Source organism: Emys orbicularis, chromosome 16, assembly GCF_028017835.1.
Source record: "Emys orbicularis isolate rEmyOrb1 chromosome 16, rEmyOrb1.hap1, whole genome shotgun sequence".
Classification (NCBI taxonomy): domain Eukaryota; kingdom Metazoa; phylum Chordata; order Testudines; family Emydidae; genus Emys; species Emys orbicularis.
The window spans coordinates 27,757,154-27,769,973 of NC_088698.1; the positions used below are offsets into that span (position 1 = coordinate 27,757,154).

Below are 12,820 nucleotides of genomic sequence, written 5' to 3' on the forward strand. Positions count from 1 at the left end.
CCTCGCCCGCCGGCCCCTCGCACGCCCGCCGCCGCCCCCAGTCCCCGTCCCCGCCGCGCTCCGCTCGGCTCCTCGCTCCCGTCTCTTGTTCGCGGGCAGCGGCAGCGGCGGAGGGAGGGGGGTTCGCAGGGCAGCCCCGGCGGCTGAGGCAGCGGTGCGGAGGAGGAGGCGGGCGCGCTGGGGAAGCGGGGGGCGGCCGGGGAGGCGGGGGGTCTCGGCCGGGGCGGGGGGAGAGTCCAGCCCGGATATTGAGTCCAGCCACGGCGGGAGCAAAAAAAAAAAAAAAAAAAAACTCTCCCTGCCGCTCTCCGATATCCCCCAAGATGGCCGCCGATGTGGGATCGATGTTTCAATATTGGAAGCAATTGGATCTGCGCCGGCTGCAGGTGAGTGGCCGGAGCGCCGGGCTGCGCGGCGCGGGGGAGCCGCGGGGCGCGTCCGGGAGAGCCCCCCCGTCCTCCCCCTTCCCCGGGGGGCCCGGGCGTTTCGGGGCGCCGCCGCGGGGGCTGCCCGCATCGATCGGTATCGGGAATTGATCCCCCGCCGCTGCTCTTTGTTCGGGGCGCGCTCCGCCGGCCCGGCCACTTGCCGCCCGCCCGCCTCGCAACTTCTCCGGGCTGCCCGGGGCACGGCCCGGCGCGGACTGTCCCCCCTGGCCCGGGCCGAGGGGAGCAGAACGGGCCGGGGCCGGCTGCCGGGCGGGGGGTGTGGAAACGGGGCACCTGCCTTCCCGGACTTTCTGCCCCGCTCTCTCCCCAGCCCCGCCGTAGCGGGCTTCGCCTCCCGGTGCCGGGCTGGAAGTTTTCCCCTGCTGCGTTAGGACTTGAATTGCCTCGGATCTGAGCTAATTGCCAGGCAGGTGAATTCAGCAAATGCAGATGTTCAACTTTTCAATGGGGGGTGATTTCCATTTTCTCCTCTCCCTAAGCGCTGGGGAGAAGGGAGAGCTCGGCTTGGCTGTCCGGGGGTGGCCCTAGATCAGGTCTATCCAGGGGGTTGTATGTATTATCTATACTGTTTTCAGGGGTGCGTTTTAGGGATTAACTTCATACATTGCTTAGGAAGCAACTGTTTTGTCTTGGCTGCTGCACTGAATACTCCATAAATGTTTAAAGCTTTGAAGTCGCAATCACAGCAGGCAGAAGTTGAGGGGAAATGATGCAGATAACAGACCTATTATCGTATCTTGACTTGTTTGCCATGACATTAGCTAAGATAAAAGATAATCAGGCTGAAGATAAAAGGGCTGCTTTCCCCCTATATGCAAATCTTGTTAAGTTTCTTACATTCAGGCAAGTGGTACCATCCCTGAGCCCCAACAACGGGCGTTCACATCAAATGAATGCAAAAGCGAGGCAAGGTGCTTTTAAAACATAAGCTGCAAGTGACTTGCATTTTTTCAGAGGTTTACTGACCATGAGCATGTAGCAAAGAAACAAACCAAACTGTCTGTTACCTGTATTTTCTGCCTTTTAAAACGCTGCAGCAACAAAAAAAGAAATGTCTTAAAAATAAAAGGCTGGTTCCCCCTCCCCCTGTTCTAGGTTGGCTGTATTGTATTTGGTGTTAAGGCAATTGTAATTGTATTCCCTGCTAATGTTTGTGAATCAGACCTGGGCACTCTAAGGGCATAGACTCTTTATTTATGATTGATGTTCTGTAACATAAGGAATGACAAGAGCATGGCAAACAGATATGGGAGAAAGCAGAAGGAGAATCAAATCTGCTCAGGGCTGGCTGAAGCCCTTCTGTGGTCCTATTGTTATTCAGGTCTTGAGAATTTAGTGTGCAGATTTACAGCAGTGGTATTTGGGTTCATTCATCCCTGAATGTCAGTTAACAAAATTTTCATTAGCCAACTAATATTCAATCTTCTAACCTTACTCAAGGTGCATATAGATCTGATTGTCAGTGTTTTAGACTTGTGATGGATACACTTACCTTGCATTAGGAAAGAGATCCTTTGTGGTTCTGTTTAGGTCACAGAATACTGTATACAGCTGTAGTGCCACTGGTCTGTGAAATTAACGATAAGCCCTTTAACATTTACAAGAGGACAGTTGACCTGAAAAAATAGATGTTTACATTTTGTCATTATATAGCTTTCTGTATGTGGCACATAATGAGATGAAGTCTAAATTGGAACTCCTAAAAAAGGAGAGATGCTCATTTACATGGATATTAAATAGGTTTATCCCTGTAGGATATTACAGACTTTAAAATGCGGCATGTTTCATAGGGGAGTAAACAAATTTAAATACGATTTATGGCACTTCAATAATGTATCAACAGTTCCAGCATTTAATACATTTTGGCTTTTAAGCAGATTACTTAGTACATCTGTGATACCCAACCCTCAAAGTAATACAGGTACTACAGCCAGTCAGCTTTCCATGACTGTTCATTTATGGCCTTTTGGTTTGAAGGGGATTAGCATCCTAAGCACATGGGATACAAAGGATTCCTTAATACATTCTGCTGATGACTTTTGCACAAACCTGTATTTAAAAAAATATTTACAACTAGTTCTTGGTGTGAAAGAAAAAAGAAACTCTTGTGAGCTGGGGCGGGGGCGGATTTGGGAAGATCTAGTTTGACTCTTCAGTTTAATTGTGCTTCCTTGGAAAGAGGTATACAGCTTTAATTATAGACTCATAGACTTTAAGGTCAGAAGGGACCAATATGGTCATCTAGTCTGACCTCCCGCATGACGCAGGCCACAAAAGCTGACCCACCCACAACAGAATCTTCCAGCCTTCGACCCCTGCCCTATGCTGCGGAGGAAGGCGAAAAACCTCCAGGGCCTCTGCCAATCTACCCTGGAGGAAAATTCCTTCCCGACCCCAAATATGGCGATCAGCAGAACCCCGAGCATACAGGCAAGATTCTACAGCCGGACCCTCATTTTACCCGCGATGGCACGTTAATGCCAGATGTTCTGAATGAATGGGTAGCTGGGTCTGGGTGCTGAACTGTAGAGAGAGTTCTTGCTGTCTTCTGTCCAGGCAGCACTTCTGGCACCTCCCCCCAGATGGTGGTGGGAAAGGTGACCTTGTGCCAGCTTGGCCTAATGCCCTCTATTAAATAAAATTGAAACAATCCATTTATTATTCCCCCAAATGCATTTTTTAAATTTGTACACACAGGCCTGTTTGCCTGGAATGCCCATGGAATGGCAAAGTTTGGACAACCTTGACAAATGGTGGGCATATGTAAAACATGCAGAAAATGGGATACTCTATAGCACTTTGATCAAAATGGCATTGAGCCTTTTTACAGCAAGTAGGCTCGGAAATGAGAAAAGATAAAATTCTATCAAAGATAATGCCAGGCATATTTCATTTGGTTATGAGATTGTTTTATAGTGTACATTACTAATGCTGTATTTTTTTACGGCTTTCTTGTGTATAATAGTCATAACAGGATTCATACCTTTATGATTTTTCTTGTTTTAATTTGCTCTGTTTTATTATGTTCGGTATACCAGTGTATGGATTATATGCTGTCTGCATCCTAGATGCAGCCCATTCTACATTTAAAAAGGCAGAAGTAGGAAGCATTGTGGACTACTGATTTTGGATATTAAAGACCGCTCCAAACTGGGGGATATATACCTACTATTGCCCTGGTTACACTGTGTGAGAGAGTTCATCAAATCAAATATTGTGCATTTAGTTTCAGGAAGGCAGGCATTTTTGCGTGTCTGTGCGAACCAGGGCTTGAGGCTGTCGGCATTGTGGAGCGTTCCACAGAAACTTAAGTGGTAAGATAATGTGAGGCATCTAGTTAGTTCAGACTGTTTTGCCATTCACCGAGTGCCAAGAATCTTCTGAATGCGTTGTGCTTGATGGAATGTTTTCACTGTTCAAAGTTTAGAAAAAATGTGGATGTGATTAAAATATTATAACCTTATGATATTCTGAAGTGCATAAATTTTACATATCAGCTACAGAGGGAGTTTAGACATCCATTAAATGATATGACAGCTTGACTTATCTAAATGTGCTATCATTTAACAATGTGTCAAAATTCTTCTTTATATAGATGACAGTGGTAAATAAGCTATCAGTCCTGTTGGCTGAAGCTTAACTTCTGAAACTTGGCCTAATAAACTTCACTGCAGTACTGTGGAGCAGTCGTGGGTGGAATAACCTAGTTATTGCCTCAGTGGGTATGCCCAGGGCCTTGCAAATGCCACCTCCGGAGCTCTTCTTGGGAGGACTTAACCTCGCCAAATGCTCTGGGCTCTGCATATCATTAGGACATTCCAAATTTACAGTGAGATTGAGAAGTTATCGGATCATCCAACTTACTACTTCATGATCAGCTTCTTAAAAAGTACGGCATAACTGATTGCTTTGCCAATAGCCCTAAGCCATAGCATGAATCAATTCCTGCTGTGTTTCAGACTCACAGGTACATGCATATTAAAAGCAATAGACAGGGCCAAATTCATCCCAGCTATGTCTATATTGACTTCAATGGAGTTAAACCAGGGATGGATTTATCCCTAACTCCATTGACCTCTGTAGATGCTGTCTGAATGATGGAGCTTAACACTAGCTGTTTCTGTTTGCAGTTGTTTTTGTGATCAAACTTGGGACCATATCTGATTCCTTAAGGATTTGTTGGGGGAAGCTGTTGGCCCAAGCAGTGCTGGTTGGTTAGACAGTCATGCCATTATTATATTAATACCCTCTTAGGTATGATGAAAAGAATAGAGCTGTGCAGGACGTGCTTCCTTTAAAAGATTCAAAATAAAATTCCATTGCAGCAGCATAAAAATGTCTCCTTTGATGTGTGGGTTTGTAGCACTGTCGTCTTCTTGTATTTAGGATCTTGATCAAACTGTCACTTGGAAGGAAAAAAAAAAAAGTGTCCAGGTTTTTTCATGACCTTGGACAAGGTAGAAGGCACCAGTTCAACAGCCCTGGAAATTCAGGTTCTTGAGTTCTCTATGGAAGAGATACAACATAGGACATGCTGCCCTGCCCATGTGTCTTAACCCTGTTCTCAATGGTCCAGCTGTTGGGGCCAGAAGGGTATTTGGTCTTCATGGGCCCAGTCAGTCTGTGATTTGCTCTTGCAATGCTGCTTGTGGAATGGTGGTTTTGGTAAATGTGGTCACTCATTCACTAGGAACCGGACTGAGATCTGCCAACCGGTTCTTTTATATTGAGAGTACAGTTCAGGTTAAACTTCCCATCCACTCAGAACAGTCTCTGAGGCACTCAGCTTTGTGGTGGACAAATGTATTAGGAAACAGAAGGAGAGTATTGTCAGAGGACTGTTACCACCACTACCTTTGTCTCCCAGTTTCCATTATTCATTTCACTTATTTTCCAGAGTTTCCGAGCTCTAGACTAATGAAGGTCTGGTTATGGGTGACACGCGAGGTTGGATCCTCAGCGGCTGTAAATTCATAGAGCTCCACTGACGTTAATGGAGCTATGCTGACTTAACACCAGCTGAGGATCTGGCCCACAGTGTTCATGAGCTCAGCCTTGGAACTCTTTGACTCCTTTTGAGATGGGGCTGTGAATCTAATGTATATTGTTTGAGATGTGTTGAAGCTTCAGTAACTCAAAAAAAAGCTTCATGTTTTTTGAAACAAGGGGATTGCAAGGAGTTAGTTTCTAATGTGATCACAGCTAACACCCTTATCGGGAGGCTTGGCAGAATTAGATTTTAATGTTTTTTTTTTAACAATTTCGACAGGTAATATCGAAGTTTATTTCTAAGCATTTTTTTCTATTATCGATTTAAATGTTCACAGTTGTGGGAAATTGTAAGCGAGTCAGGCCATAATTATTTAGTGACAGTGGATGTTGAGATTCAAAAGTTAAAGCTTTATAACCATTAAAACACAAGCTGTCAACATCACATGTCAAAATCGGAGTCTTAGATCAAACTCCGGCAAGTTATCAAGCAGCATTTTTCTTACTTTGCCTGTCTGTGCATTTTGATTAACATCTGCGGAAATATTTTTTTCACCAGTTTGCGTGTGTACGGTGAAATCAACGTTTATTGACTTTTACTGATAAAAATAATCCTTCCAAGCCTACTGATTGGCCACCTCAGTGAGGCCAAGGATTCAATGGGTTCCGGAGTCTGAATTATCATCATATCCCTAGAGGTGATTCTTCTGGGTCAGGATAGACAGGATAAGGGAAGCTGGCACTACCGCTACTCATCCTGCCAGGGTCCTGGGGAATGAAGGGTTCTATCCTGACCCATTGAAGTCAGACAGAAAAGGATCGTGAGTCTTCAGGATTGTCAAGCCAGCATCATTCACTCATCCTTTTGGGGGTGAAGGAGAGGCAGGGTCTCCAGATGGAAAATTGAAAACAATCCAGTTAGCTTGTAAAGTTGCTACATTTCTCCCCCTCTCCCCACAGGAGAGTCATTTGCAAAGGGCATTTCTGTTTCTGCACGTGCCCAGTAACTGCTTCCATCAGCTATTTCCATCAAGGTTTCAGCGTAGCCTCCATGGGGCCTGGCTCTGCGCAGTGTGAGTCTCTGTGCATTATGACCCAACTTTCCTTACCTGCTCCTCTGGAGCTGGGCCGGTCTGGCTGCCATTTACACAATTAACTACAACAGCACCAAATGATCTCTGACCGTGTCTTGGGTTAATGATCTGCAAAGCGCAGGATTTCCTTGTGTGACGCCACCCGGGGGCCGCCCCTTGGGAGACTGTCATGGTGTGTGGTGCCAACAGCACCCACTGTGATGATTACATCTCCTTTGGAACTGCTATGGCTCCAAACTACGCTCTCATTGATCTGATAGACCATAATGGCTCCCAAAGCTGATAGACCATAATACCACTGAGAAATCTGGGTTAAAGATTGCACAAGGATAATTAAGGGAGCAGTTAACGTTAACGGGCTAGATTCATCCTGGGTGTAATTCCATGGCTTTGGTGGAATAACACCAGGGATGAATTTGAACCACTGTTTTCTCTAAATAAACCATTACTTGAATGTTACAAGCTGGCTTCAAACCACAGAAGCTGGGATGTTCAGCTAAGGCTGGGGCTGGGCATCCATCCTTAATTTGCCTCCTTGTGTCTAGTTGTAGCCAGGACACACACATATATAATATAATGCTGTATTCTGATCTGGGACCCTTGTGATACCAAGGTGCAATGGTACTGGGTGTGTCAAGCAGGCCCTGCCTGGTCTGGTCTGGCTTTGGTGACCTTCAGGACATGGTGTCAGGCCATCTTTCTAGTTGGGTGTTTACACACTATTGCTGCTGTAGCCAGGGGAGTCCAGGGCATCGGGTGGTTTCATGGTGCGCTCTTCTACTCTGATTGCGTATTGAAGGCAATGTGCGTCTATCCCGTATGATTTTCATTGCTGTTCAGCACTGAGAGGCCAGCAGTGAGTGCCAGGTTTGTAAATAACAGTTTAATGTGTGTGTGTGTGTGTGTGTGTGTGTTTAAGTTTAAAAGGGGAAGGGGAAATAAAATGGGTGAAAATATTTTAGTTTCCAAAAAAATGGATCCTTTATAACATTGAAAAAGTTCATTTCCCCAGCTGTGTTCAAGGAACAGAGTGTGACTTCCTTGGATGCTGTCATGTAGAAGAGGGTAGATTATGGAGCGATATGGAGAGTTATGAATTTTAGTAGCCTTCTCTTGCTGACTTGAAGTCATTAAACTCCTATTAAAGTACAGTGTATTGTTTAGGTGGAATGCATGGCAGGCTGATGGCTGTCCTTTGTATTACCCCAGTCAGGGATACACACACACATCAAACAGTGGTCCCTGCTCCAGAGAGCTCGCAGGCTAAGGGTAAGATGAGAGACAGGAGCTAGATACAACACTCAGGTCAGGGCAGTACGGGGTAACAGGGAGGCACTTCGTTCTTTCTTGACTGTACCGTAGTTTATCTTCTAGGCCTTGATTGTGCAAACACTTACACCTCCAAGGAACTTCCCACCCGGGAGCAGCCAAGTTGAGATCCATGGGTTACTCTTCTGAGTAAAGCTGCTCACCAGCATCAGTGTTTGCAGGATCCAGAGCTAATGCTGTAGGTAACGTGTGGCATGCTTGCTGGTGGCTCCTGCATCTCCTCTCGCATCTGAGCAGACAGAACATGCGATTGAAGCTGATGGTTTGATTTTAAAAAAAGAAAGTCACCCTGTCAGAAATGGCTGGCCCTGTCCCGCCAGGCTGAGGAAATCTGATTGAAACTGAGTTTTAACAAATGGGAGACACAAGCCTGATACCTTCTTCTTTATAACTTGCCTCCCTCAGCTCGTGCCCAGCGTCCTTTTTCCCTGCATTGCCTTGTTGTTCCTTATTTAGGCTCTGATTCAGCAGCTGTGTTTCTGGGTGTGTCGGGGTCCGTCTGGGCAGATCTGAGTGAAGAGTCTGGTCCAGGATTTGTAAGTTCCTCAGGGCAAGGTCTGCTCGTTATCGCTGTGTGCAGAACCATGCACACCTATGGCCCTAAATGCAAATGTTTAAGAATAACAATTCTGGTACCCGTAATTATTGGCTTGATCCTCCTGCCATTGAAGTCCATGGGAGTTTTGCTATTGTGGCAGCAGGTCTAGGGATCCTTATTTTCAGTTAAGAGAAAAAAGAATGGGGGTGGTGGTGGGAATTGGATGGACTGACCGTCCCAATTTCTTCCTCTTCATTCTGAATTTCTTTGGTAACTTTCAGAGCCTGACTTTCTCCGGCAATGCAAAGTGTAATGTGTTTTGTGGTTGAATAATTGAGACTCTGGCAGACAAGGCTGGCAGAGCTGCAGAAAATTAGAGTTTATCTTTAGCTCAGCAGCTCTCACTTTAGAAACTGGTGACCCCAATTGCAGCCTGAAGAGTGACTTCTTCCCTAATTAATAAATCCATTAATTAATTGTGTGCATGCTGCAGCCCATTAGAGATGAATTGGGTGGCCTCCCGATCCAGTTTAGTGGATTCTCTCTACGGCCTTGCGAAAAATGTGACCAAGAGGCAGATAGGGGACATAAACGAAAATATAATCCGATTCCCATGGGCCGACAGTGGATGTTATTGACGTTGTGATTCTTAGCTATTTCCTGGCCTATTATCTAGTGAGCTGGTGTCTGCAGATGCGCATTTCAGATTGATAGCAGAGCATTCAGATTGGCCACCACAGCGTATTGTCCATAAATGGCACCCCTCAGTGGCAGCTGCAATGAAAAGAGTGGGGATGTGTGGAGAGGCTAATATAGGGCATTAGCGTGGGGGTGACAGTGCCAGGAGACCCTCCTCTTCGAGAGCACTCACTGCAACATCTGGCTCCGATCTACCACAATGATGAAGTACCAGCGTAACTTTAAAACACGCGTACTGTTCCCATTGACCTGAGTGGGGCTACTCACGTGCTTAACACTAAGCATGTGCTTAATTAAGCATTCTGCTAGATGGGGAGAGGGGGGAAGCCTTAGCATTCTCCTGAGCGCTCAGGCCCAGCTCTCATATCTGGTGGAACCCCGCAGTCCTGAGGAGCACGGTCAGCTGACGCTCTGCCCTGCCCAGCTGCTGTCTGGGGCTGGAGGCGGAGGATGGTGCGTGCTGCTCGTTTGTGGAGCAGCAATCAGGAGAGCTGTGGAGCACCAGACCCCCAGGATTATCCTGGCCTGGCATAGGCAGAATGACTCAGGAACGCTCCTCAGCTACTGCTGCTCCGTTCGCCCCACGCGGCTCAGAGGAGCAAGAGGAGAATTTGCCTGGAGTCGGCTGTTTTTGTTAGATGTCCCTGGGCTGTTCCCTGATCTCAGCGGCACTGGTGTAACCCTGGAGAGATTGCTCTGCGCCAGCCCTGTCAATCTGGGGTAACGCCATTGTAACTGAGAACAGCATCTGGCCTCTCTCGCATTCTTGCTGTTGGGTAAATCGCTGAAGGAGCCCTTCGCTTGAGACCAAGCAGGTCATCTCGCCACCGCCAGGCCCAGCATAGGTGCAGCACCTCAGGACTTCCGTGGCGTGGGACAGCCAACCACACATGGAGGCTGGTTTTTCCTGACCTTAACGTCAGCCAGCAAAGAGTGAGCAATGGAAGGGCTCACGCGCATAGCACTGCACTGGAGTTGGGATCTCTAAGCAAGAACAGAGGCCCGTGATAGAGCCAAGCTGCCACTAGTGCTGCTGTGTTTGCGTCAAACTCCTTGTAACTGCCAGAGCGCTAGGAAAGTTGTGTTGAACGAGGCAGGAAGTCAAGCATCCGTTTGCACCTGGAGAAGGTGGATTTGGAAGAGGGCTCTGGAGTTCTTCAGTCGCATGTGGAGTGGAATGTTAATTGTTTGGTGATCTGAATGAGTAGTTATGAACAGATTTAACAGACAGTACACTTCAAACTGAGTTCCCTTCAGGAGGCACGTGCTTAACCAGATAACCTCTATGGAGCTCTCACAACTAGCTATTAGTCTCCCTCCATATGTTGGCACAGTAGCTACTCTCCATTTATTTTTTTCTTATAGTCTGCAGAGGCTTCAGCTAAAAATGCAGAAAGAATTGTTGTGCATTCTGATCCCTGATCTAATGTTTTCTCCACTGAACGTAGTTAACTGTCAGGCTCAAAATCATAATTTAAGAAATCAAAATTCCTAGCTTGTCTCTGTGGATTTTAAAAATCAAATAGGTTTTTTGAATTTTTCTCTGCGTGGCTAGTGGAAAATACACTAGTCAGTTTGGCACATCAGTTTTTAGTCTTTCAGGTGCTTATGCCTCGCATCATACTGTGCTAGTTGCACTACAAACAATGACGAGGAATTGGAAAAAAAAGTTTTAATTGGAATTAAATAAAAAACATCCTTGACGACATTTTCATTGGGTTTGGTTATTGTAAATATTGGGTTTTTAAACAAAACCTAACATTCAGATTAGCTTTGCTCAGTGTCTCTTCCATAGGCAAGACTGCAGAGATAAAACTGTAGATTTGATACGGTGTTGACTCTCTTTAGCAAGCAGGCAGTGACACACATCTGTACCAGCAAAAACAACGAGGAGTCCTTGTGGCACCTTAGAGACTAACACATTTATTTGGGCATAAGCTTTCATGGGCTAAAACCCACTTCATCAGTTTCTTCCACCAGAGACTTCACTTGGTGCTATCTACGGAGGGCTGGAGGAATTTTCACAGAAGAAGTTTAGTGCTCCGTGTCCTCTTCTGGGGGTGGCTTTGGTTCAGCAAGTCAGTTACTCTGCATTTCGAGTATGTCTACACTGCCGTTAAACCCCCATGGCTGGCCCATGTCAGCTGACTTGAGCCTGAACATCTACACCACAATTTTACAGCCCCACAGCTCAAGCCTCAGTCATCTGACACAGGCTAGCTGTGAGTCTTTAACTTCAGTGTAGACATACCCAGGGTGTTTCTTATGTTGTTCAGCAGACAGGGAGAGAGAATGAGGGGTGAGATCGAATTATTAGATCAGTAGCAACCCCCTCCTATTTCTGTCCCTTAAAAATAAAAATGATGACTAGCTTTCCATGTGCCTCCTGTTGTGGGTAGTCTCCTGCCTGGATTTCAGTGAATGTTCACAAGAATAACTGATGCAACGTTAAGAATGAAAACGCAGGCACGTTTGCAGGGACGGACTGAGGGGTTCAGGACCTGAAGAATCCTGCTCCTAGAGCAGAGATCTGGTTTAAATTAATTTAGGGTTCGAAAGCTACAGTATGTGCAAATACAGATTTTTTTTTTTTCTCTTGTACCTTGAGATAGAAAATGGATCCGCAGCATGGTTTCTTTATGTAGAGCATAGGAAGAGTCCCTCTCAAATTGGAAAATGAACCTCGAGGACATTCATTCCATCCAAAAAGGCTCTATGAATATTCTCAGAACATTTGGTACCTTCTGGCACCTATTATAGAAAGATGTAATTCCCCAACTTGGGAGATAATAAGCAGGTATTGACTTCTGCTGAGGTCATTATCAAGATTTATTCAGTCAATATGGCTTCTTGGGTCAATAAATCTTGAGGTTGATGGAGGAAGAATATATACTTGTAGACTTTATTAAAAAGTTTTCCCCTTTTCGTAACACTTTCCTGTGTATATTACATGAGCATCTCTTTCTGATTTTTTATTACCACATTTTTTGGTGATTACCCCTTTTTATGCTGCTTTAGACACATTTTTGTTTGTTACAGAGTGAGTGAAAAGCAGGAAAGATCTTGTTTTATTTAGTAGGTTTCATGTGGGAGTGTTGCTCTGTTCTGATATGCTATTTTTTGGGTGGGGGAAGATTCCTAAGACAAACAATATATAGCTCTTTTCATCTTCAAAGCATATTACAAGCCTTAGCTAATTAATTAATCTTCCCATTAGCCCTATAGCATTATATCTGTTTTGCAGATGGGGAAGCTGAGGCTGAAATGCTGAGTGACTTTCCAAAGGCCACAGAGATGGTTGGTGTTCGTTCCGGGATTAGAACCCAGGACTCCTGGCACCCAGTCCTGTGCTCACATATTTGGCCCTTATTTCTTTCTGTTTCCAATCCAAACATTTTGCTGAGGTTTAAGAGAGAGCAAGGTGTCTTGCAGTGATAAAACTCCCACTGATTTCAGCAGGGGCAGAATCAGACCCTTTAAAATCCCAAGGCTGGGGAGGTTGGTGTGTTTCTGAGCAGCAGTAGAAAGGCCAGGCTTCAGAGGAGCTGACGCTCCTTGTACACGTTTCCCCAGAGAGGTAAGCTGCCATTGGGACACATCCTGCTCTCCGTGACAGTCATTGGGGTTGAATGGAGGTAACCGAGGGCAGAATCTGGCTCATTGACTTCATCTGGAGTCACATGGGTGACATTTCTCCCCGGGCAGACAGGCGGGCACCACTT

General features: G+C 45.8%; 1 protein-coding gene across 1 annotated transcript in view; it reads left to right on the forward strand.

The window, feature by feature from the left end:
* The first annotated feature begins 323 nt into the window (after positions 1-323).
* Positions 324-12,820, forward strand: part of CUX2 (cut like homeobox 2) — a 219,916-nt gene continuing 207,419 nt past the window's right edge. Inside the window, exon 1 of the mRNA XM_065417817.1 lies at positions 324-386. Within this exon, the coding sequence (XP_065273889.1) occupies positions 324-386 (63 nt within the window). The remainder of the gene's footprint in view (positions 387-12,820) is intronic.